The sequence below is a fragment of the Botrytis cinerea genome, chromosome 16, assembly GCF_000143535.2.
Source record: "Botrytis cinerea B05.10 chromosome 16, complete sequence".
NCBI lineage: Eukaryota > Fungi > Ascomycota > Leotiomycetes > Helotiales > Sclerotiniaceae > Botrytis > Botrytis cinerea.
Window position 1 is genome coordinate 382032 of NC_037325.1, and position 26070 is coordinate 408101.

The 26070-nt window shown below is 42.4% G+C and overlaps 5 protein-coding genes across 6 annotated transcripts; 2 read left to right on the top strand and 3 right to left on the bottom strand.

Moving 5' to 3' along the window:
* Window positions 1-1971: 1971 nt before the first annotated feature.
* Window positions 1972-3762, top strand: BCIN_16g00920 (hypothetical protein). Of its 2 annotated transcripts, XM_024697849.1 has the most exons (6): window positions 1972-2306; window positions 2359-2631; window positions 2695-2924; window positions 2978-2995; window positions 3048-3322; window positions 3374-3762. In XM_024697849.1, exons 1-6 carry the CDS (start codon window positions 2069-2071, stop codon window positions 3426-3428), a joined length of 1089 nt encoding a protein of 362 aa, XP_024553665.1. In that variant the 5' UTR covers window positions 1972-2068; the 3' UTR covers window positions 3429-3762. The 2 variants fall into 2 exon arrangements, with proteins under 2 accessions (XP_024553665.1, XP_024553664.1); XM_024697848.1 differs by having other exon boundaries at window positions 2978-3322.
* A 2184-nt stretch (window positions 3763-5946) lies between these two features.
* CND3 lies at window positions 5947-7970 on the top strand. Its single transcript, XM_024697850.1, has one exon. It carries the CDS (start codon window positions 6319-6321, stop codon window positions 7570-7572), a length of 1254 nt encoding a protein of 417 aa, XP_024553666.1. The 5' UTR covers window positions 5947-6318; the 3' UTR covers window positions 7573-7970.
* Window positions 7971-8561: 591 nt separating this feature from the next.
* BCIN_16g00940 (hypothetical protein) lies at window positions 8562-11127 on the bottom strand. The gene is made up of 4 exons (XM_001551073.2): window positions 10336-11127; window positions 10233-10274; window positions 9759-9906; window positions 8562-9709 (listed from the first exon to the last, which is right to left on the bottom strand). Exons 1-4 carry the CDS (start codon window positions 10882-10884, stop codon window positions 8826-8828), a joined length of 1623 nt encoding a protein of 540 aa, XP_001551123.2. The 5' UTR covers window positions 10885-11127; the 3' UTR covers window positions 8562-8825.
* Window positions 11128-11541: 414 nt separating this feature from the next.
* On the bottom strand, window positions 11542-16845 carry BCIN_16g00950 (hypothetical protein). The gene is made up of 17 exons (XM_024697851.1): window positions 16471-16845; window positions 14865-16386; window positions 14757-14813; window positions 14644-14703; window positions 14526-14591; window positions 14396-14458; window positions 14257-14334; window positions 14125-14199; window positions 13987-14049; window positions 13889-13930; window positions 13515-13826; window positions 13401-13466; window positions 13269-13349; window positions 13099-13203; window positions 12910-13029; window positions 12068-12839; window positions 11542-11989 (listed from the first exon to the last, which is right to left on the bottom strand). Exons 1-17 carry the CDS (start codon window positions 16584-16586, stop codon window positions 11877-11879), a joined length of 3711 nt encoding a protein of 1236 aa, XP_024553667.1. The 5' UTR covers window positions 16587-16845; the 3' UTR covers window positions 11542-11876.
* A 1447-nt stretch (window positions 16846-18292) lies between these two features.
* On the bottom strand, window positions 18293-21307 carry Bccrn1. The gene is made up of 8 exons (XM_024697852.1): window positions 20927-21307; window positions 20770-20858; window positions 20558-20700; window positions 20359-20505; window positions 19885-20309; window positions 19799-19835; window positions 19637-19751; window positions 18293-19583 (listed from the first exon to the last, which is right to left on the bottom strand). The coding sequence occupies exons 1-8, from the start codon at window positions 20958-20960 to the stop codon at window positions 18735-18737; spliced, it is 1839 nt and encodes a 612-aa protein (XP_024553668.1). The 5' UTR covers window positions 20961-21307; the 3' UTR covers window positions 18293-18734.
* Between the last annotated feature and the right edge of the window lie 4763 nt (window positions 21308-26070).

The window sequence follows — 26070 nt, forward strand, 5'->3', positions numbered from 1 at the left end:
ATAAGTAGCACGAGAATAATTTATCGCAAACCGAATGATTATTTATGCATAGGCTTACTAGTAGAAAAATTCCAAGATATCAACTAGTCAATTTTTAAAAGCTTGAGAGAACCAAGGTATCAAGTTTCTAAAAAGACCATTTCGTATACTACAAAGTATTTAATAGTCCTGACTATAATCCAACGACCAAGACCTTTAGAGTATTCAATTCTTTATGAATGTTAATATCATTTCAAATGTTGAAATTATCTTAGATATCGAAATTATCTTGAACATCAAAATAACTCCAGATGTTGAAACTATCCCAAATACTGAAAATATTTCAATCACCAATAAACCAACTCAAAACAAAAAAAAAGCACAAAAAATCAGCAGCACACTAACCAATACCCCACCCGTCACACCCTGAAATTCCACACAAAACCAACAAACTAATAACCAAGAGCGACAAATTTAAAATCCCAAAGATATGTTTGCTGTTTCCACACATCCGATCGTCAATGAAGATCATAGGGGTTTAGCGAGCATGATAAGCGTGTGACTGGGCTGGTGGTGGATGATTCGAACGAGATGAGATATGCTAGCAAACTTTTGACAGCTGGGTTTGAGAGTGAGTTTTGATGATGATGAATGTATGTGTGGTATGTATGGTATGGTATTGGGGAGATGGATATGTGGGAATGATGAGGATTGAATGGAATTGAATGGAATGGTATGTGCGGTGACGTGGAATCTTAACATTATACTAAATTTGTTTTGGGGATGGGTTGTCAATAGAGATGGAAAGAGCTGGTTAAGTCTGATTCATCTTAGAAACTCTTTAGATTCATATTCTATCTCAAAGAAGGCTCTCGCTATTAACAGATCGCAAAGGTCTCAGAATCTTTAGAAGCCAATAACTTCCACGTTCATTTTGAATGGTTAGTTTTCCTATTGTGATTCGCAACCTTCATTTTTATTCACAAGTCGTTGGAAATGATGCTTTGAGAATAGAGATCGAAAGTCAAACTATTAGAAACTGAATGACCCCCTTGAGTTTTATCTTCCCCGCCCACGTATAAAAACAAAGTTAACGCACTCCAGTTGAAAGATCTCATTCACATCTACTCAAGCGATCCTTAGACACTCGTGCATCAATATCAGAAGTGTAGAGCTTCCTACTGTCTCCGGACGGATTCTTTGACCATTAATATCTTTCTAGGCCTCACAATACATAAAACTAGATAGACTGTGACAGTAGAATACGATCTTGATATCCAAGAAAGCAGTCATCTAGCCAATAAATTGGAGATTAATCTCCTCTTACCATAGCCTCATATCGCCAAGGAGTAATTCATAGGTCTTATTGCAGAAAAGCATACCAAAATGAAAAATATTTTCCATTCCAATTGCTGCGGGGACTCTGATAATGGGGATATCAATTTGCCAAATGTAGAAGCTACCTTGATCCAATTTGAGACGTACAGATGACTAACGATATTTAGCGCTCTACTGATCCGCTATATCGGCCAGGAGATAGAGTTATGGTCAAGGAGGCGACACCAGGCAGAGTTTTGAGCGTTGGGGAGAAGAAAAGAGGGCAAATGATAAACGATTCCTCCAGGGTGGATATAAGATTTACGTATCGAGTTAAATTGGCCAATGGGAAAGAACGGAAAATTTACGAGCCGCACTTGCGAGTTGCAAACGACAATGATGCCGGCCCGTTCCCGAACATGCCCTGACCAGGCCAAAATCAGCCTCAATCCTCAGTACCATAGCAAACAATGATGCCTTGGTTTCTGGTTTTCCGTAGCACCTAGATAGTTTATGGCCAATAAATATCGTTGACTTTACCGAACCATGCACATACCCGTGAGCAAGTTTATGAATTGGACAGGCATGCTCTAGTACTGTATGACACGCCTTAGCAATGATAGCACAAGCCTTGAGCATACGAGGACCACGTATTATGGCTTCGGGTGCTTATGTGAAGATTACACCATTGAAACGTCTGTCGTTAAAATCAACCTTCTTCGCACCTCGTCGAAACTGGAAGATTTTTCTCTTCAGTACAGATATTTTAAAGATGTTGGTTGATAACAATGATCAAGATTCAATGGAGAAAGGTGAAGCCACGAGCCAAATCGATGATTATTGTTCGCCTGCTAGCTTGGATCCGGTAACCTTGTTGCCGATTAAACCTGATGGTATGACACAAGAGGAATTTGAGCGTACACTGCCTGATCAAAAGACGGAGCGATATTTGGCTTATATTCGAGGATTAAAGAAAAGAAAGTCGCCGGCGGAATTCACGTCGCATATCAGTAAGTTCGGCAAAGAATCATAGTCATGGCCAAAGGTTGATCATATGCCTAGTTGACTTACGTCCTGATGGATACCCGCGACTGGCAGAAGTGATTGCCTGTAAAGAGGAATTCATGATGTACCGGAGGTTCGGCCATTTGCAAGCACGACTTCTCCTCGACAAGCAAGATGAGTTACGAGCTCTCGAATTGCGACTATCTTATATGGATGAAGTATTTGAAAATAAGTATCCTGATCGAAATTACTCTCGCGAGAGAGCTCACGCCGAGAGCACGGATTACAAAAATCTTCTTGCTAAAATTGAGAGAAACATGAAGGAGTATGGTAAGTCAAATCTATTGATGTACTTAAAACAAACTTAATCTGATATTCAGCGATTTATTGTAGCTGAGTTGTTAACTTTCGCACAAACATTCGCGAACTTCGATCGACCGATGGCAAGCGATTATCTTCAGGTCAAAAATTACCTCGACTACAAGGTACGATTGTGTGCGCGAGACCAAGATTATATTGCCAAGCGGGACGACCTTATCACCCTCAAGCCTAGTCGAGAGAATACTTGGTTGGATACAAAAATCGAAGGAATACCACAGCTCCTACCTTGCAAAGCGACCAGAGTGAGTTTCACTGGCGGAGATATAAATACTTGGACCACTAACTTGCCTTGCAGTATATATTCTCTACCACGGTTTGACCTGCGGCCAATTTTTCGTTACAAACTCTACTGACCTCTCAGCCAGGAACTCCAACAGAAAACAGATTCGAAAGATTCCAATATCATCCTCTCCAGCCCCGAACGCGTCAACATGGTGGTTACATTGATAATACTGGCGGCTGTCTTGATTCTGTTGATCGTGCCGGTCTTTCTACTGTGGTTTATAAATAATCTCAACACTTCAAAACCCCTCATTGGGGTCCTCATATCGTTGCTTTTGACTTTCACTCTGATATTTTCAGGTGTATTGTCGGCTTTCACTCGAGCGAAACGACATGAAATAATTGCCGCTGCCGCTGCGTAAATATTCCCATTGACATTTCAGTTTATCTTTACACTAACACATGATAGTTACTGTGCGGTACTTGTGGTGTTCGTCGGAAACGTTGGACAAATCAGCTCTTAACATGCTTTTGAGCCTGCGAGAAAATCATCGTGCCTAGGGTTTGGCTGAAAGTTTTGGTATGGCGTAGGGTCTCTTTACCAGGCTAAATCGTATGGCTATGCGGTAATATAAAATTATGAGAGTGATTGAACGATATACAATGAGACAGTGATAGTTCAAATGTTGTGATAGAACTAGACAATGAGTCTTTCGTATTTGCACTCCCATTTCCACCCAAACTCTCACCTCTATGGACTTTGAAGCGATGTGTGCAACGCGCAGCCCCAATGATAGTTGGAGACCTTCAGCTCTCGTGCTATTTTGAAGAGTTTGGGAATAGGAGAGTTCTAATTGAAGAAAGGTCATGTCCTTGATCAAATCATGATGATAGATGAATGAATGTCTGTCTGTTTGTTACAAGTACAATGAGATTCGAGCAAAGAAAATCTTCATCGCTGTGTGTCATATCATGTACTGAATAAGTGAAAACCTCTCAGTCTTCCTGAGTATGCCGATTGACTGCTTCCAACTTTGCATCTGTGTTTGCGCTCAGACCGTTCAAGAGAAGTCGTCGCAAAGTGCGGTGAATCTCAATAACTTGGACTCTGGTGAATAGAGGAAAGAGGCCGGCAATTCGGATGCTTTGACAACGAGGTTGAAGATACGACAGGCAGTTGATATCGGATGAAAATGCAGTTGGTTGGCCGTGCGGTGTTCTGGATGAACCCATGAGGTGGGCTGAGCTTGAGTGAGCACTGAGCGCCCATGTCTAACCGAACGGAAAGCCCGAAATGCCGAAAACATTCAAATTCATTCAATGTTTGATATCAATTCAAATAATCATTATTTGGGATCAAAATGTGAATTAATGGGTTGACCTACAGTGAGCTTTTGTTTTCAGCACATTTTGTGAGATTTGCATTTCAAGATGAATTGATAAAATGTATTCAATGTGATTTTATTGTGATGGAGTGATGGAGTGATGGAGTCTACGCGAAAAGCACTGGGCACGTGTGGATCACATGAGCTAATCCCTTAGAGACCTAGTTCGGATCTTCACCAAGGGTTCTCCATCAACATCATCTTTCCGGTTCGAAGAAGAACCAACCTTAAAGTTCAAAGATTCAAAGGCTCACAAGAACCCCAAGAAGTCCACCACCATATACGAACTCACGGATGTACCCAAGTATATCCTCCCTGGGACTAGGAAGTATCCTCTGCAAAGGGATAATCCTCGAATGAATTGACCCCGCTGAGTGGAAAGATGCGTCACATGATTGAAACACTCGTATTGGAACTACTAGTTCTATTCTATACAGCCAAAGTGCCATTGAATCGATAGCATAACAGCACAGCAAGTCAAATTTGTCATCTTTAAGCTTTTTGGAGTGTCGGATAACTCTGCACATTTCTCGATTATGGCATGAAGATTCAACGCCATAATGAGTGTAAGAGGACAAGAGGGCAAAAGATTTGACGATTTGAAATTCAATCTCAAATCTTTCGGTTGTTATCTCTGAATTCTGACTTCTGAATATGCTTCTTTGGCTTTCAGACTATTGGATTGAGCCTTCTAGTTAGGTAAACCACAGGTGATTCCGGTGCTCGATCGAACTAGTCATTGATCAACAAACAATGAATCTCGATGCCGATTTCTCATCGCGAAGAAATACACAAGGCCAACTTGAAGGCAAAGCCCCAAAGATTTGTAAAAGAAAAATGGAGAAGCATTAGATGAAATCATGTGACTTGGATCACAGCCTGCTGAGTTCAGGCTCCTTTTCGAGGCTAATGTTTCTTGGGAGTGCTTACTGACTGCTAAGACCATCCATATCGAAAGTTCTGATTTGTGGGTGGGCTTAGGATTGTCCAAATTCGGCAGACGCCAGAAGCCGCAAGGAGTATTAGCCTTGGTTATGCCAGATGTGTTTCAAAGAAAAGGGACCGATCATACCATACTGACCCTACACCCATCAAAATTAAGGACATCAATCACACTTCAAAATTTTCCGATTGATATGTGCCAAAATAGAGACTACACAGACTACATGCAATCTCCGATTGGCGTGTCGCGAGGTGTGCATACACGAGTGTTGATGCCTTTCATGGCTCTAGTATCAAAGCAACTTCCAAATACATGATTGTTATTGTCTAAGACTGTAACTTCACACAACAAACACATGGCTTATTGCGGCGCGGCTACGGAATTTGTTTCTTACACTAAGCTCCATAGATCATAATCTGTTCATAGACCAACGCTAATGCCGGACGAGGCGAGAAGGAAGTCCTATTTAAGCCTTTTTCTGTGGATTACTTTCATTATTCATCCAAAAATGAACATTGGTCCGCGCGGGAAATCTTCTGGTACCTGCATTGACGAAGTTCAAAGCGGCGGGTACCTTACCGAGTGCACCGGGCTTCTCCAAGGATAAACAACACTAAAGTTTTTAGTATGAGCACTAATTGCTCAAAGCGTCTTATCATTCTCTCGTCCGAAAATTTACTCATCGCTCATTTGCCATTGAATCATTCATTCTTTGAGATTGCGGGAAATTTTGTCAAATTGGCAGTTCGACGTAGTTGAGGAAAATCAAAGCGATTCTAGCATCAAAGAATTAGGCGATGAAGAGTCCAGTTGAACGGATACTATCTGGCTGAACTAAAAATTATTTCTCCGGTTTCTCATTTCCTTCTATGAGCTAGTCGCTTGAGAGCCTGTCCATTTTTCACTATGAAGCCTACTTTGCACGCACTAGTTTACATTCTTGTTTACTCGAGGGCTCTTCCTATACTCCAGTGAAATCATATATCTAGGTTGATCTTTTCCTGTATTTTCTTTTTCTCATCATCCAACATTCAAAATCATTCTTTCCACACTTTTCTTTCTTCACATCGCATCCATCGTTTAAAAATGCATTCTTCAGCACTTCTTCTTGCAGGCTTTGCAGCTCTTGCTGCAGCCAAACCAGCTGCTCAAAACATCGATTTTGCCGCCATCAATGCTATTGCTCTTCCAACCGTCACTGGCCCAGCCCCAACTGCCACTAAAGAATCTGTGGTTATCGACAACGCTGCTGCTTCCGCTTCAGGATCTGCTAAGGCTACTGGTCTTGCTACTGCTTCAGCAACTTCTTCGCAAAACGTCAAACGTACTTTTGGGAGTTGGGGTGGTAGTGGATGGGGAAGTGGTGGATGGGGAGGAAATGGCGGATGGGGTGACGACGGAGGAGCTTCCAGCACAACCGCGAAGAGCACTCCCACCTCAACCACAACCCAAAACAGCGTTCCTACTTCTTCTACCGCTGCTGTACCATACACCACCCCAGATGTCAGCAAAGCATGTGCAATTCAACCAGATGGTTACGGACCAAAGGTTCAACCAGATGATGTTGCTACTTTCCTCGCTTACCCTCAATTCCACACTGATGCCAAGAATGCCGCCACTCCCTCCGGCTATACTCAAACCTTCGTTGATCTCAACGCTGCAGTAACTGCTGTTACCTACCTCGGACTCACCACCTTCACCACCTACGATGTTGCTCAGTGTGGTTCCCTCTGCGACAGTACCTCCCTCTGCACAGGTTTCAACATTTACGTTGAGCGTGATCCTTACATGAATCCATCTGACACATGCCCTAACCCAGCCTCTATTACCAACTACAAGTGTACTCTCTGGGGCTCTGGCGTCACTGCTGAATCTGCCACCAACACCGGCCAAATGCGCACTGATTTCCAAGTCGTCATCACCGGCTCCAACGGATACTCCAAGACCGTCACTCCCGCACCACAACCAGGCTGGAAGCCACCTCAACAATGCGGTGGTGGAAACAAGGGTCACTCTCACCCAAACACCTGCTTGGGACAAGCCTTCTTCCCCGGTCCATACAACCCCGCTGTCTGCGCCGGTTACGCTACTGCCCAGAACGCCAAGAATCTTTCCCTCGTCTCCTGGTGGATGCAAATGGTCTACAAGTTCTTGAACTACTCTCCATTCCAATGCAAGTTCTTCAACTCTTACATGTTGAAGAAGAACGGAAAGCCAATGGGTACCTACTGCTCCTTGTTCGCTCAATCCTACTCTAGCAGCCAAGCTACCTATAACCCTGGTCAACAGGGCTCTGACAACTGGTCTTGCGAGAGCTCTTACACTTACACTCTCAACTAAGAGATTGATAAGTTGAGAAGGCAGAGAAAGATGAGGCTCACTTGAGATGGAGAGAGCGAGTAAAATAGGAGGGTAGGATGAGATGGGACGGGATACGATGGGATGGAACGAACACAAAGCAAAGAGGGCTTTTTTTAATGCGCTAATGTCTCACTTGGGACGAATTTTCTTGTCACTCCTTTATGTATAATTTTCGGCCGATGAGGAAGCATGGGTCTTGGACCACATTTTGTTAAATGCAATGTTTAATGGATTTTCTGAATAATTTTCTGTCTTCTCTTGTCTTGTGATTGATCGATCGATTTGTGATGTGATGTGATTTGATTTGATGTGAAAAGATATATAAGTAAGTACAGGCAAATAAAAAATCATTCCAAATAAGATTGTATATTGAAACATGAAAGGTTCCCTGAGTTTTCTAACAAATAATTCCATCTCTGCTTTTTAGAATCTACAATTCCTTTTCTTCGGGAGTGCTATGGATGGAATTGCATATTCCTGAATACTATCCCATCTCACCTTTCACATTCATCCATATCATTCATCTCCCCTCTTGCTCTCATCCAGATTCAGCAAAACTGTTTTTCAACTTCATTGCTTGTAGTCGGTTGAATATATCTATATCTATATCCATGTTCATAGCAATGCACTCACTACACTACACTACACTACAATCCCATGTTCATCAAATACTTCGAAGTACTTCTCCGAAAAATACACGAACGAAACAAACCACCATATCACTTGACTTGATATGACATATAAAGAATTCAGATTAAAAAGGGTCGCCACTTTTGAATTTATCTCATCCTCATCTCGTGCGTGTAATCTCAAAGAATATCACATCACATATCAATATTATATCTGTGCCCCCCCCCCCTCTCAAGGAAAATTGCCCGCAAATGGATGGATATTTAAATCTTACGAATAAATCCAAAGTTTGACTTTCAGGGCGAGGATTTGAAAATATTGGATTTAGGGGAGTGGATTGAAGTTGAATTTGTGGAATTAATGGAGCCGAAACTTTTCTTTTTGGGGAGAGAGAGAGAGAGAGTTTGGAGGATCGAAGATCTGTTGATCTATCTGGTAGTCTCAGTACAGTTCTAGGACATTTGACGTCTTTATGAAAACAGTAAAAAAGAAAACAATATTGCACATCAAAGATATATCGAAGATGAATTTACAAACGAATGACTGTAAAAGAAGGGCGATTCTCATTCTCATTCTCAATCTCAGTCTATATATGTCGCGCTCTAAAAAATCCACCTCAAAACCCTTTCCACCCTCCCCCTCGCCGTCCCCTCCATCTCCCTCTCCTTCTCATCCTCTTCCCCAATAACATGCACATCGGTCTGCAAATCCATCTCCTCATAACTCACCACCTTCGTCCCCTTCAACCACTTCCAGCCCAGCCACATAACTGCCATAATCGGAAGCTCGATGTAAAAGCTCACGAAATCCACCCCGCTAAATGTCGGGCTGAAGCAGCTCCATCCCTGCACAAGCACAATCACCACATTGAGCAATACACAAATCCAGGGTCCCCATGGATACGTCCAGTTTTTATACGGCAAGAGATGAGTTCTCCCCTGGAGTTCTAATGCCCCACGGAATCGGATCGAGGTGACTCCGATAGCGATCCAAGCTAATTGATTACTTACGCCCACGAGATTTTGTAACCACGTCCATAATTGTCCTGCGCCAATGAAACTAGCTCCGAAACAGAGACCGCTAATGGCACTTGTAGCTAGGACTGCTACCCAGGGAACTTTATTGCGGTTTAGTTTCCCGAAAAATTGGGGCGCGTGGCGATCGACGGAAAGGGTATAGAGAAGTCTGGTTCCGGCGAACAAGGCATGATTACCTGCTGAAATGACAGAGGTGAGGATTACAGCATTCATGAAAGAACCTGCGGCTTTGGCGCCGACCATTTGAAATACGAGGGTGAAAGGGGAAGTGGTGGTGGTTTTGCTAGAGAGTTCGGGATAGTTATAAGGAATGTTGAGGCCGATGAGGAAGACGGAAAGGATGTAGAAGATTAGAATACGCCAGAAGACGTTTTTCACTACGCGAGGAAGATTTTTGGTTGGGTTTTTGGTCTCGCCAGCGGTGATGGCGATGGATTCTGTGCCGCCGTCTGGAGAGGAATTAGACTGGGTTGTCTTCTGGGGGAAGGGGATACTTACAAGCGAAAGATGCGGTTACGAAGACGGAAGCAAATCCACCGATTCCTCCTACGAATGGTGCGTCACCAATATACCAATTGTGTGCTCCGAGATATGTATGGGAGGTATTCCCTCCACAGTTGACTACAATTCCTAGAATTATGAAGATCTGTAGAAATATTAGCACTCTTCAATAAAACCAAACCCCTCAAAGCACCAAAAACATGTATTCTCTTGATATTCGACATCAAATCAGATGTGAACTTTGAATGTCAAATATAATAATAAATGTAAACATCCAAAAACTTCTGATTTATTGATCGCATTCAACTTTGAATAGGTATTGAAAGGCGGATTGATAATAATACCCAGGCAGTAATCTTGAATAACAATCTCACTGATATCTCGTTTTATTCAAGTGGTTTGATACACAACTTTTTCGTCAAGATCGAGGTACTCAAATCTAAAAAACCACAGAAAACAAAAAACACCTACCGTGATAGTAACCACCTTCAACAAACTCAGCCAATACTCGAGCTACAATGCGCGTCAGTCAGTATCTTCCCAAATTTTCCATCAAAAGAGTACCAAAACTTACCTCTCCATAAGCCTTAACCGTGATAATATTAGCCAAAATCAACAGCACCCAAAAAATCAATGCCAATCCCCACCCAGGCAATCCAGTATCTCCCCAATACGCCCAAACCAACTGCAGCGCGACCAAATCTGACGCCGTGCTCACCGCATCATTGAACCAATAATTCCACGTCAGAGCAAACCCCAATCCATCATCTACATATCGACCTGCAAATGTACAAAAACTTCCCGCAATCGGCACATAGGCAGCCATTTCTCCCAGTGAAAGCATAGTTAACATGACAATGAATCCGACGATGAGATAGGCGATGAGGATTGATGCCGGACCACCTGTTGCGAGTGATTTCCCCGTGCCGAGAAAGAGACCCGTGCCGATGGTACCACCGATGGCGATCATCTGTACTTGACGGGCTGAGAGGGAACGAGCGAGTTTATCTGCGAGAATGGGACGCTCCTGATCGTCATGGTGAAGATGGTTTGCTTCGGCATCTTTGGAGTGGTCGATCACGTGGATATTGTCATTTTTTGATCGGAGATGAGAGTTTGACATTTTGAGGCGAGGGAAGAGAGAATGTCGATCTCTTATTTCATCCGTGCTGTCTTTAGAAGGTATGGAGATTGAACTCTAGTCAAGAGCAAGTGTGGTGGAAGAAAACGATGCGTATGCAGGAGGATAAGGATATGCAGGTTCTCTTCTCCATCATTTTGAAATGCTCCTGAAGAAATAAGTAACTTTCAATGACGAGTAATTGACCAAAAAATTCGTGCTTCAAATGGCGTGCTTGGCTTAGTCTGTGAAGAAATTTAATTCGCTCGCGGTATTACGTACGAAGTATAAAGTTCTGCACGTTGAGGTTGGTTGAAGGATGGCGGGGTACATGGGGGTCTGGTTCCCGCAGCTCGCTTAGCGAAATACAATTTGTGTGTGGCAGGGTTTTGGATTTGGGTTCACATCAAAGTTCAAAAGTTCAGACGATTTTCAAACTTCTAGAAGTGGAAAAGAAGTAAACGTTTTGTAGATCATGATGATTTGCAGTATAGTTCAGAAAACGTATAATTATATAATTGGTTACTAGGCCAAACATGTATTAGTTAAAGGGAAGAAGCTTTGATCGTTTTATAGACCGTTGAAATTATATATATACTTGAAGAACATAAAACTCAACACAACTCAGCGTATATGTCCGGAACTCGGCAATGGTAGATGTGGGTATCGCGAGGTATAGGGGAGTATCATCAAAGAAATAACTATTAAACCGAATATCGGATCATAAAAGTTGATTCTCATATTCCGAAAATTGAATCAAACTACCTAAATAAAGTTACAAAAAATTGACACATTGATTTTTCATAGCCCTAAAAGACATTCGTATATTTTCCTTCTATTCATCCGTCCAACCCATCATAGATACTCCAATCGAAAACAAACCAGCCAGAACCAAGGAAATTAGAGTAGAAGAAAGCGAAATGGTAGATGACCAATAAAAATAATACGGCTTTTCTTCCGTCACATTAAAAAATCTATCCACCCAAAGTCATTACCTACCCCTCCTCCTCCTCATTGGCAACAAGGTAGAGATCAACTGGCGCAACAATGAGGGAACTTGTTGTTGCGACATTTCCAATGGCGAGTTCGGTTTGTCCATCATTATTTGCTGTTAATCTGTTAGTATCTTTCTTCTCATATATTCGTCTCGGTACAGTGCCCGAAGACCAGGAAAGTGATAACATACCATTTATGAGGTAGAATTTTCCATAAATGTTTCCATTCGCCGTACATGCCACCTTCAAATTGCCATCTATACTACAAACCAATGGCCAAGCCGGAACCACCCATCCTGTAAAACCAACAGGAGCCACCTTGATAGATGGAGGTGAATATGATGCTGTAGCCCATAGGATATACAGACCTGATGTCAAGTATCCGGTAGCAGGATCCCAAGTAAATGGGAAAACTGATTGACCATAATTCAAATTGAAACCAGCAAAATATTCCGCGGCTTGTTGAATCATAAGACTCGTGCCATCAGCTCCAGTTCCAGAATTTCGAGCCTGGATAAAGAAGCTTTGAGGAACTGTCTGGGATGGGCTTGGAGTTGCGATAGCCGAAGAAGTTTCAGTTGAGGAAGTACCAGGTGATACTAGGTTGCCTGATAGGGATAATTGGATATTCTGGATACAGACGGCGACACCAACTTGGGGTCCTTGTCCTACACATCTCAAGCTTGGATTGAGAAGGGCTAGAACAACGACATCTAACCCAAGGATGCTGGGACGAGAGGCAATGCTGGCACATGTGTCACCGGCTCTGGTGATGTAGTATTGGCAGCAATCGGTTGCGGTTAAGGCGAGAGTTACAGCAGGGGCTGCGACTGGTCTACAAGCGCTAGCGGAAGCGGCGACAGCTGTGGACGAACGTGTTGAGCTTGTGCTGAAAGTGGCGGCGATTGGTCTTGTGCTAGATGATGAGGTGGATCTTGTTGAACTGCTGCTGGACCCTTGACCCTAGTATTTATGTCAATATCACCGTAGATTAAAGGGATACAGGGTAAGATTCCATAAGAGAAGTACTAACTAATACTGATGATGTTGAAGATCTAGAACTGGAGCTAGAACTGGAAGCTCCCACGGGCCTCGCTGTTGAGCTGGTACTCAAAGTAGCTGCTCTTATTGAACTCGTACTCAATCCTTGACCCTTTAAACGCATTAGAATTCATTACGAGAAAACGATAGTGTGATTATATTTCGAGGGGGAGTAACTAACCACAGCCGATGTTGACGACCTAGAAGTGGAAGTGCCAGCAAGTCGTGCCGTGGAACTAGAGCTTGAAGCAGGTGTTCTTGTTGAGCTAGTACTCAATCCCTGGCCCTGTAAGGAAATCAACAATTACCCTGAAAAGCTAACAAAGACAATTTTTGAAATAAAAGACGTACCACAGCTGTTGATGAAGATCTAGAAGTCGAGCTAGAGGTTCCAACAAGTCGTGCAGTTGAACTGGTGCTCAATCCTTGACCCTATTTATGCATCTTAGAAGTTGCCAAATGAACAGCGGAAGTGATACATACGATAGCGGATGACGAAGAAGATCTAGAAGAAGATCTAGAAGTAGAACTAGAAGTTCCAGCAAGGCGCTATACTAATTTAGCATGTATTGAATTGACAAGAGATATAAGATTTACCACAGTGTTTGAACTACTCGAAGTCGTCAATCCTTGGTATTGCCCCAGTCCACAGATTCCAAATGCGGGGACGCAGCCACCCGTGCACCAATCAGATTCACGACCGCAGTATCCAAATCTCGAACAACAATTTCCATTAGGGCTTCCTTGGCACGTATATAGGGAACCAAAGAGAGTACCGCAAGTTCCGTTGGGGGATACTAATAAATCAGAAGTGGCACTTGTAGTTGGGCGAATGGAGCTGGTGGATGAAGTTCTGGTGGATGAGAAAAGGGTAGTGGATCTTGAGGTACTGGTGGTGGCACCGAGACCCTTTTTATAGTGTTAGCATTATGAATAAAGAGGTATATAAGATATAAATATGCAAGACTTACCAACTGAGTTGAAGATGAGGTGCGTGAACTGGAAGAAGATGACTATAGAATAGATTAAATACATATCGACAAGATAAAATAGTGAGAAAGAAAGTTACCCTGCTAGTACTGGAGCTAACGACGGCCAAAAGGGTTGAAGATCTACTACTTGAGGTAGATGACTGTATAAATCGTTAAAACTCATCGAACTTTTCAAACAAGAAAATGATGTTAGGATTCAAAGAAAGAATATATACCCGAGACGAGGTAGAACTTGCCCCTAAACCTACAGCTGAAGTAGTGCTGCGAGAGGAAGAGGAAGATGACGATGACTATTAAGGTATCAGCTTCATCATGATTTGCACAGTACGCAAAGAAAATAATTGTACCCTAGAAGATGTTGAGCTAGCCCCTAAACCTACAGCCGAGGAGTTGCTTCTGCGTGAGGAAGAAGAGGAAGATGATGTCTAGAAAAATTAGCATTTGTGTAGTGAATTGATGAAATTGAGAAAAAAAGAAAGTTCTTACCCTAGTCGAGGTGGAGCTTGCCACAAGACCTACGACTGTGGTAATTCGGGAAGAAGATGATGACTAAATAAATATTAGTATTTTTAAAATGATTGTATGCCGTTATGGATGTGATGGGAGTAATCGTTACCCGAGATGTAGTAGAACTAGCTCCAAGGCCAACAGCCGAGGTAGAAGTGCGGGATGAAGATTGTGGCTATCATTTGGTTAGTATCCTTCAGCTCTAAGAGATGTAAGAAAATGCATACGGAGCTGGTACTGGAGCGGAGCGAAGAACTTGAGGACAAGGCATTCACTCGTGTTGATGACTGGTAAGAATTAGCTTCCATTGCTATCGATAAGAGAGTAAGAGAATTCATACAGAAGTAGAGCTTGAACGAGTTGTAGAGGTTGTGGGTATCACATTCAATCGAGTTGACTAATTATAATTAGCATTCAAATTGACATATACAAGACGGAAAATTTTTACCGAACTAGAGCTGGGTGATGCTCCAAGTCTTTGAGTGGAACTAAGCTGAGAGGTCGATGATGAACTACCCGCTCCAAGTGCTCTGGTTGATGAACTAGTACTAAATGTCCTGAAAGTTGCTACTAAGTTTGTAGAAGTAGATGATCTTGTAGTCGAAGTAGTACCTCCGACAATATTTCTGGTTGAAGAAGTTGAAGGGCCAGCAATAATTGGTCGAGTAGAAGAAGTTGAAGGACCAGCAACAGCCCTGCTTGAGGAAGATGATGAAGGACCCCCAATCACATTTCGAGTGGTGGAAGAAGACGAGGGACCACCGATTATACGTCCAGTCGACGTAGTTGAAGGACCTCCAATAATATTTCGCGACGTAGAGGATGAGCCTGAAGGTCCTCCGATGACTGCTCTCGTCGAAGAAATCGATGGGCCGCCGATTATGGCTCTGGAGGAGCTTGAAGGACCACCAATTATCGCTCGTGACGAGGATGTTGAAGGGCCACCGACGATCACTCTTGATGAAGACGTAGAAGGGCCTCTAACAATAGGTTGAGTAGAGGAGGTTGAAGGGCTAGGAAGAATAAACGACGTAGGTCTCGTCGTAGTCCTAGTAGTCGTAGGACCTCCCACGATAGCATTGCTCGAACTTGTGGTTGCTGTAGCCAGCGGATTCGTTGCACTAGGAGATACCGGTGGATTGGGAAAGCCAATGATGAAGGGGAAACCCAACAATTGTAGAAAGTTGTAGCGTGAGAGTGCATCCAAAAAGCTAAGGAAGTCGCCAATTGAGATTTGACCTGCAGCAGCCTCCTGTTGAAACTCAACGAGTGATGCAAATCCAGCTCTGCGTAGAAAGGCGGAAACGGCGGCAGCATCTAATCTGTTTAAGAATTGGGAACCATAAGCTGAATTCGCTCCTTCGCCTCGGAGAAATTGGATGAGTGGAGTATAGGGAGACCATTCTCCGTTGTTTGCACCTCCATTGCCCCCATTGTTACCTGGGTTATTGTTTCCTGGGTTGTTATTTCCTGGATTATTGTTTCCTGGGTTACTGTTTCCTGGATTGCTGTTACCTGGATTATTATTTCCCGGATTATTATTCGAACCACCACCGTTTCCAAAGCCCGGGAAGCCAGGGAAGTTTGAAAATCCAGGAAATCCATTCGACCCTCCATTCCCACCTCCACTATTCCCTGGGTTGTTATTGCCAGGATTATTATTTGAGCCTCCGCCATTTCCAAAGCCAGGAAAGCCGGGGAAGTTGGGGAATCCATTCGATCCTCCGATTCCGGAGTTTCCAGGATTATTGCCACTTGAGCCTCCTGGATTGTTGTTACCAGAACCACCCGGATTATTTGACCCCCCTGAAACACCTCCCGGGCCAGGGTTTCCACCATTACCCCCAAACAATTGCGAAATGAAGTTCGAAATTGAGTCATCATCCTCATCTCCATCTGAATCAAAGAGATTGGCTAGAGAAGGACCATTAGAATCATTGGGGTTTGTGGAAAACAAAAGACGCTTTGCTCTATATAATTGAAGCCATGATTAGCATCTATTATCTTCAAACTGATGTCATTGACCAGACATGGGCTTTCATCAACAAACGTACATGCTATCCTCTCCTTCCGCTCTCGCAACTTTTTCACCAACAGCACTCTCGCTCAAAACCGTCGAGACGGTAACACTTAGAGCCACAGCCCAAACCGCAGCATTGCGAACAAACATTCTCAAGATTAAAAGATTGTGATGGTCCAATTACGGACAGGTTAATGAATGAATGAAGGAATGAATGAATGAGCGACTATAAATTGCGAAGCGCAGAATGAGAGAGCGCAGCAAAGACAAAAGCACAACAAGCCTAGAACCCCATCAATGTAGTAGAAAACTCAGATTATAAGCAGAGGTATTCGCCTAGCCCCCCTCCTCCAAGCGCGTGCATATTCGCGAGTTTCGCGAAATATGTGGTGTGGATATCCAAGCATTCTTGGAGCGCGACGACCAAGGGAAACATAGAAAAAGATGTTTGTGATCTACAAAACATTTGCTGAGGAATGAAGCTTGTAGCCAGCCATTTCAGCCACGGTACTGATGAAATCTAAGTCAAAGGGATAGGAATAATGTTCCCGACGGGAATTTTTGAGCCTCTTATGTTCCTTTCCTAACCGAGCCAAGAATTGAACAGATGTAGATATCGACGATATTGCGTTATTTGAATCTTAATTACCCTTAGACTGATCTTGTCCCGAAACAATGCTTCTCGACGAATTTCTAAGTAAGATTGGAGTGTACAATCCTTGATAGATTACCGTAGTTCTAGCACGTGCTGTAAACTATCTAATACCATTTTCTGGAGTAGCAAACTTTTGCATATCTTCAGATGGTGAATCCAAGCATGCGGTTAATCTGGCATGAGAAACTTTTCACAGCAATGCTCGTAAAGAAATAATACTTTGAATAGCTGAGCTGAGTAATAAAAGGGAAGTTCAGCTTCTTTATTTAATCCAACTCTTTATTTCTAAGATGGAACGATTGGAATATATAACTTACCGAATAGGCTCTACATATAAATAAATAACTCTTTCCCATATATTATATCGATTCCTTCTTTCTGCTCTTTTCTTCTTGATTTCCTATCTTTCCCTTCTTTATAATCCCTCTCTTTCCTTCTCCTTCCCCTTCTCTCTTATTACTTCTCCTCTTCTTCCCCTCACCTCTTCTCCTATCCTCTTTCTGCTTCCCCTCTCTTCTCTCCTATCACCCTCTTCCCCCTCTTCCCCTCCCACCAATTCTAGCTTCCCGCCTTACAAACCCATCCCATCCCACCTTCCAACATCCCACCCACCACCTACAAAATCTCCCAACTCCAAACCAACTCCTCCACCTCCACCAGCCCTACAAACAAAGAAATCTCTTCTTCCACTCTCCAATCCAATCCAATCCAATCCAACCCAAGCATCCAAACACAAATAAAAACACAAATCAAACCCAACAAAATCCACAAATTACACAAAAATAACAATCACAATCACTATAACAAGTAGCAAGTATCAAACATCAAACATCAAACATCAAACATCAAACATCAAAAAAAAAAAAAAAAAAAAAAAAAAAAAATTCTCAGCACATAAACAAACAAGCAAATAAGAAAGAAAGATAAAACCAACCAACCACCAACTATCAACTATCAAACAAACAAACAACATCAGCATCAGCATCAGCATCAGCACCAAATATTCAGCAAGAAATAAGAAAAGATAAAATATAAAAGATGAAAGATGAATGATATAATAAATCAATTACTTACTTACTTACTAAATAGCTAGCTAGTTAGTTAGCTAGCAAACAGTATAAGACTCCTCGAGGAGTATATATGTATATATATAACAAAGTAAAAGAAAGAAAGAAAGAGAGGAAAGAGAGGAAAGACTTGATGTGGACTGAACGTATTATTTGACGTTGGAGGATGAGTGTGTTAGATTAGATACATGAGAGTTGAATAATAAAGGTAAAGGGTACAAAAGTTGAAACTGAAAAATGAGGGTGTATTGTACATACAGTTTGGAGTTAAACGATGAGGGCAAATAAAAGAAACTGTATAATCCCAATGTATGGATATATTGATGCCCATTGGGCTAGGCTATGACACCAAATAACTGTATTTTTGAATTGTTCACTAAACTTAATTTTCAGTTACAGATCTCTCAAATTCACGTAAACAATAGCCCTCGTAAGAAGGATACACCTTTGAATCGTCAATTCGCCTATCGCTCTAAAACCTGAAAACTACCTGCGTCATGTAATGTACTCTCCCCTCTTCTCCTATCCTCAAAAACCCCCCAAAGCACACCGCACTCCCGCAACTAAATCCCATATTTAAGACTTAGCAGCTTCCAACTCCAACTCTAATTGTCTAATTCTTTCACTTTGATCACCAGGACCAACTCTCATCTTCAATGTATCAACCTCTTGAGTCAACAGACCAATTTTCTCCGTTTGTTCCGTGATAGTTTTAGTTTGGTTTGCCAAAAGTTGCTTAATTTCTGCTAGGGAATCTTCAACACCGGCCGAGGTTGGGGATGGTTGAGAAGCTCCAACCGCGGAAATGGGCCCGGAAGAGGTAGCGATAGTGGCTGGGGTAGCCTTTGCTGCAGGCTCGAATGATGTTGGTGTTGCTTGAGATACAGGAGATGGCTTTGGCGGTGTGACCTTAGTTGGAGCAGGCTTGATGGGTTCTGGCTTGGCTGCGACGGGAACGGACTTTTGAATTGGCTTTTGAATCTCCTCGAAGCTGGAGTTATCATCGGCTTCTTCCTCATCATCATCCTGGAATTTGGAGGCCATGGCGGAAATGGAACCCTTTTGTTCAGACATGGTTGGTGGAGGTGCTCTTTGTGCGACTGGAGTTGGTTCAGGCTCTGCCTTTGGAGGTGCGGGCTTCGCTGGGGCTGGGGTTGGCGCTGGTGCAGCAACAGCTGGTTTATAATCGGATGGTACCTCAACTGGGGCGTTTCCTTCGTATATACTTTCCAAATCAATCTTGGCAGGAATGCCATCTTTTCCAGCAAGCCATTCCTCGGCGGTAACTGCAGGTTTCAAACCAATCGCAGGTGGGTAGATATCAGATTGGAAGACTTCGGCACGTCGAGGAACTGTAAAGGAGATGGGCTCAACATATTGGTCATTGACGGTCTTGAATCCCTTCATGACCTCGTTCTCGTGTACCTGGAGTTTGGTCAGAATAGACATGCTAAAGATACATGATGACAACCACTTACATTAATACCACGTCTTGGAAGGAATGCAATACCACGTTGTTGATCACTAGACTTATATTCGGACAAGAATTCGAACTTGTCGTTCTCATATTCATAGTATCGAATGTTACCGTCACTAGAATTGTTAGCTAATTTCTTTCCGGTACCTGTCCATACACTTACCCTTTGCCTGCCAAGTACAAACATTGAGTGCCATCATCTAGATGCTCGTTAGTATGGATTCAACATGCTTTATAAATGTAACCTACCCCAGAATGGCATGCAAACACCAGAGATCGAGTCCAAAACAGTGAACCCTCCAATTGGTTGCTTGGCGTTGCCAACATCCCACAAAGCCAATTGACGATCGCTCATCTTAGAGAATCCAGTAGTAGCCACGCGATTGTGTTCTCCCATCCATACGACTCTGCTATTCTTTGCGCCAGTATGTCCAGGTCCTTCGTGTGCGGGTCTTTCTTGTCTAGTATCCCAAATGCGCAATTTCTTGTCTCGAGAAGTGGTGGCCAAAAGAGCTCCATTTGCGCTCCATGATAAACTTTGTACAATATCTCCGTGCTTCAATGTCAAAGGTGCCTTCCCGGTGCCGATATCCCATAGCTTAACTGTGTAATCTCCAGATGCGGATGCGAGGATGTTGTTTGCCGCGGGGTTGAATAGAACTTGTCCGACTTTCCTGCAGGTTATTAGAATCCATTCGAACGTTCGGTGTTATCGGCACATACCTAGAATGCCCTGCCAATTTGCTGACGGGCGCAACATCGACGGGTTCTTCAGAGTCCTGATAGAGGGAGAACCCTTGAGGAACCTCCCATATAAATACCTTTCCGTCGTCAGATCCGGAAGCGATAATGCGATCGTTGAAAGGGTTCCTAGTCCAAAGATGAGAGTTTATTCCAACCTGCCACTTTATCAACTACTCACCAATCCGTATCGAGAACCGGTCCCGTGTGGCCTCGAAACAATGGAATTTGTTCTGGCAGACGACCCTTTTCATTCAAAGGAATGACGGCGAATGCGCCTCCACCACTAGCTTCCCAATTGACCGAAAGATATTCAGGATTGGCCTATTTTCGATGATGAGCTACCTTGGTTCCTCAAATCTATGTCACTTTTCCAAGTCATTGGTTTCCCACCTTGATTAAATTGGTATCCCACGCATTGCGACTGATATGCAAGTTATCGTAGCATGCCTCCTTCTTGGATGATTTGCCAAAGACATGTCCTATTTGATCGGTCGGTCAGCGATTGCCCTCGTGCCTCTCGTCTCGAGGGTGTTGCAGCAAGGCTTACGATATTTCGACGCGCGCACAAAACGGCCAGCCATCCCAGCTCATGCAATGATACGGAAGGGAGAAGGGGATCAAAGTTGTGGAAATGCAGGGCCCTTAAGAAATGTTGCGGAGGGAAATCAAAAAAGAATGTTGTAATTCAGATGGTGGTTGGCTTTTGTTAGTTGTGAGGGGACGTTTATGCGAAGCTCATGCAAAAGTGTTTTGATGATGCTCTCTCTCGCTTTGCAGGCTGCAGGTAAGAAGTGATGTGATGATGAAACTCAATTTCTAGCGGCGAATGTTGCAGTTTCGCAGTTTCGCAGTTTATAGTTTTAAACACTTATAAGTTATACTTGCTGCGCCCGCCACAGCTTACAGACTACACGGGGTTTTAAAGTTCACCACAAAGGGAAATCACGGGCCCCTGGCCAATATTCTAATTGAGGAGAGTCGAGACAAAGGGAATGGCTTCACCCCCTTTTTTCCCTAATTATGATGTTCTCTCGTGAACGGCATTAATTTTATCTATTCCATACCAAGTATGGAGTACGAGTTCCTTGCCATGGTTCAAACCCACCTCCGAGTCCTCCCAGTGCCCACTTTCTGCTGCATAATTCCCCACCAACCCACCCACCGACGTCCATCTCTGGCTAAATTGACTGCTCGCGAAGGATATATCTACGAACATACACGCATCTCATTCATCACAACAGGACCGTTGGTGTAGTTGGTTATCACGATCGCCTCACAGATCTCCAATATCTTGGAGAAACAGACGCGATAGGTCGCGAGTTCGAGCCTCGCATGGTTCATTCTTTTTGCTGCTGCTCGCACTTATTTTGGCCTATTTTTCGACCTTCTTCGACACTTGGATACCATGTCATGATATAACTTCGATTCCGGATGCTTTTCGAGGGCAACTAGCATGAATGCTGTGTTTTTTCCATTGTCCTCGGAATTGGTGGCATATATCATTATGTAAGGTGTGCACGGGCCATGGCCTCAAATGCTCCATGATGAACGAAATAAAGTTGCACACCAAGCAAACCTTATAGTCACTAGGCAGGTAATATTCTGCTTCGGTTTTGATAGTGGAATGTTTTTGATGGTTAAACCCTTTCGATGTTCCACGCCAGGTTGTTAGACGCTCAAGTCAGATCAGGTATTCAAACTCTATCAATGATCTAAGCTCGATGGAATGTCCAAATACTATGGTATGGTTGTGTTAAACCAGATCAGACATTCCTATTCTATCAATGTCCCAGGCCAGCTCGAGACTTCTAGCCAGGTCAGATATTCACAAGTCCCATCAATACTCCAAGTTGGATTAGACACCTAGGCCAGATCAAATATTCAAAATGGAATATTCGATCTCGCAAAGAAAGTTCCTTTCTTGAAGTGCTCAAAGCTAGTGTTACCAAGTCTGCAATACTCTCTACCTCCTCAAGAATCCACAACACTATCCCAGAAGTCTTCGAGACTCCCTATCTCCTCTCAAGAATCTAAAACACTGTCTAAAAAGTCTTCAAGACTCTCTAAATCCTTTTCGAAATCTTCTTTACCATCTCAGCAGCTTGCGAATCTCTTTGCAACTTTTCGATAATCAGAATCAATCTCTACCTCTAACAAAACCGCTTCGAAATCAGATTTGAATCAAGTCACTACTTTAATAGTGAATTGGTTGACATTACTTCGAAGCAAAACTTACTTTGTTTCTATTTCTGAGGTTGAACTCTTTTCAATTCGACAGATAATTTGACACTTGCGAACCAGATCATACAAGGTTGATCGGGTAAAGCTATTCAAATGGTATTACATGAAGAGGGGTGGCAGGACATTGGAGACACGCTTTTACCTCCAATCCCATCAGAATATGGAATAAGAGGCTTGTATCTTAATTTCATTACTGTTGTTGGTTTGAGAGGTAATTTGAGACACAGAAGAGTCTATGGGGGAATGGCTGCTCCTCCGATTGCTCCTCCCGCTGCCCCTCCCGCTGCCTCTCCGATTGCCCCTCCCACTACCCCTCCAGCTGCCTCTCCGATTGCTCTTCCTGTTAGCTGAAGGTTGCATGATTGAATTACTTGGGTTATATGAAGCGCCAACTCTTCTAAAAAACAACTGAGTGAATTGGGAATTCTATCCAAGTCTACACATTCAAAGATTGAATTGAACCAGGATGCTGGTTTAAGATTCTTAGGATGGGATGACAATGCAGCAGCAGTTGCTCAAGCTTTACAGTCAAGAAAGAAAGCAACTGCTCTTATAACAGCTGGATTTCCAATCTCCATTAAACCTTGTCCTCGTTCAGGGAGTGTGCCATTCCTACTCAAGACACAGAAGAGTCTATGGGGAATGGCTGCTCCTCCCGCTACCCCTCCGATTGCTCCTCCGATTGCTCCTCCCGCGTGCCCGTATTCTAAAACAACGCGGTCGCCAGCTCGCACACAATGAAAGCAATTTCCTACAATTCGTACAGATGATTTGAGATTTAAAGGATGGGATGATGATTAAAATCAAGGAAAAAAGGCATTGAACTTATCGCAACTGGATTTCCAATTTCGATCAAGCCTTGTCCTCGTTCAGGGAGTGTATCATTCTTGCTTTTAGCATTGTATAAAGTCAACATTTCGAAACCATTGCAGCAACTAAATCCTGAAATACACAACCACACGGCTGCTATCGCTTTCATTGATTTAACACCAAACGAAATTCATGCACCTCCATACTACAGTTTCGACTCACAAATTGTAAAATTCCAACAATTCGGTGTGTGGATCCAACTTGGAATCGAAGGAGGAGATGAATCGAATACTGGCTTTTGGATCGAGGAATCGGATGTAATAAGTTCAGTTAGAACTAGTAAGTTGTCTAAGCAAAAAAAGAAAAGCGAAGATTGTATTATTGTGTGAGGAGGTTCTAGAGGTTTATGGATTGATCGAGAAAAGAACTTAGGTATTCAATTCGCTTTGTTGTATTATTTTTATATTTGCTTTCATCGAAATGGTTTTGCTAGATACTTGGAGCTTAAATTTTGATGAGGATGAAGTAGGAGGAGTAGTGGTAGAGGTGACGGGAGGAGCAGCGGGAGGAGCAATCGGAGAGGCAGCTGGAGGGGTAGTGGGAGGGGCAATCGGAGAGGCAGCGGGAGGGGCAGCGGGAGGAGCAATCGGAGGAGCAGCCATTCCCCCATAGACTCTTCTGTGTGGTACAACTGCCTTTGCAATGATGGAGATCCATACAATCCCAACAATGCAACCATGCATGCCTCTGCCAAAAGAAAAAATGCTAGAGATTTTGCATTGGCATGCACTTCTTCATATCTCAATATTTCAATTCAACGTGAAATATTGTCTTTTCATTACATGATAACGGATTTGCCTGGTAACGAGAGGGGCAGCGGGAAGGTCAGCTAGAGTGGGATTGCAGAAACAAAGAGGAGGACCCTTGTGCTCCGCCTTTCCTGTATCCAAGAGCTCATTGTCTGAATTCATGCTCACCCATATTATAATTTTGACTTGATAAATGCATTCTCCCATTTTATATCAATATCCCAGTTCATCAAGAACAATTGAATCATCATGGCGGAAAAGAAAGACAAATATCATTTTGTTATGATCAAGATTGATAGATAGTAGAAACGATCACTAATACTACTTTACCAACTGGGAAAGAAATGAAGAATCTTTATAGCTTTTGTGATACTTTTGATTTCTGTATTGAAATTGAAATTTGAAATGAATTCACATAACCATACCAAATTAATTGATTATATTGAAATCAAGCCGGGAGTCCCGCGTCTATATCACTAGCTGTCTAGAGCTTTATATTTTGACTACTCTAGATCTTGTTCCTTGGCTTTCGCCTCGACCTCTAGATTCACAAGGACACTCTGTTCTGCACAACTGCAAAGCTATAATAATCTATAATTCATACTGTAAATATCTAATTTATTCCTATTAGTCGATAGTAAGATCCAACATCTCCTGACACATTACCCTGTGATAGGAAAGTTAATATTATCGACGAAAAGAAATTCAGTATAAATCACTATACAAATTTAATTGTATACGTTATAACAATAATATATTCTATTTATTATTGATAAAATAATTATTTTATTAGTAACAAATAGAATTAGCACTTTTCGAAATCCATCTAGTATTGAATTTTGATTAGAAAAAAAAAAGAATAAGAATTTTTAAAGGCCTTGAAGGTTTGGGAATTTTTTGAATATTAGAATTGTAAAAAAAAGATAAACAAAAGGGATGCAGATATAAAAGCTAGAAAGAGAAGAAGAAAAAACGAACGCAGGAATTAGAAAAGGGAAAGAAGTGAGTACAAGAGCTAGGAGGAGGAAAGAAGCGAGTATAGGAGCTAAAGTGATAAAGAAGTATTAATTGAAAGCTTAAAGAGAAATAAGAAATAAGTTACTTCTATCATTTCCAATTTATTTTTCAATTAAAAGCTTTACCACTATACATATCCGAATAATCTTTAGATTAAAAGTTAGAATGACTTTCCAAATTCGAGAAATTCACCAAGTCCCTTTGAAATAAACTTCTTTTGTTATATATATGAAAATAAGATTGATTTAATCAATCCTTTAAAAACCGCCCTTTTCAATACATTATAAAAATATTGAGGATGTTATTGTACTGACGAAATGTCCACTTTGTAAACCACGGATTCTGCTACTACAGGGTTACTCTCACATGTAAAAAATCACCTTTCCTCTCCAAGTGCTCATTATGAGGCATAGCGGTAGCCTCTTCAAGATATATGTTCCTAATATGTAGCGGCTGTCCTAGTACTATACACTCTTTCTTCACTTATCAGGAGAGTCTACGTGGATTCAATAGATATGTTTGAGGTAGTGCGCCATTTTCTTGAGCTTTATCAAGTCGTTGCCTCACGTTAAACAGTAACGTTCCCACCCCGTAAGCAAAATTCAAACTCGATAGACATATTAACAGTGCTCCCATTCATCTTGTAGTGACGCGTTAAGCCCAAAATCCATCTCTATATGAAAGGCATTTAGAAGAAAAAGTCTCAGGCAGTCATAGTAGCACTGAATTTGTGTATACAATTCTATATTCATCTAGCATTATCAAGTTGTAGGCAGCACTGACGAAACATCACGATGAGCAAGCTTATTTTAGA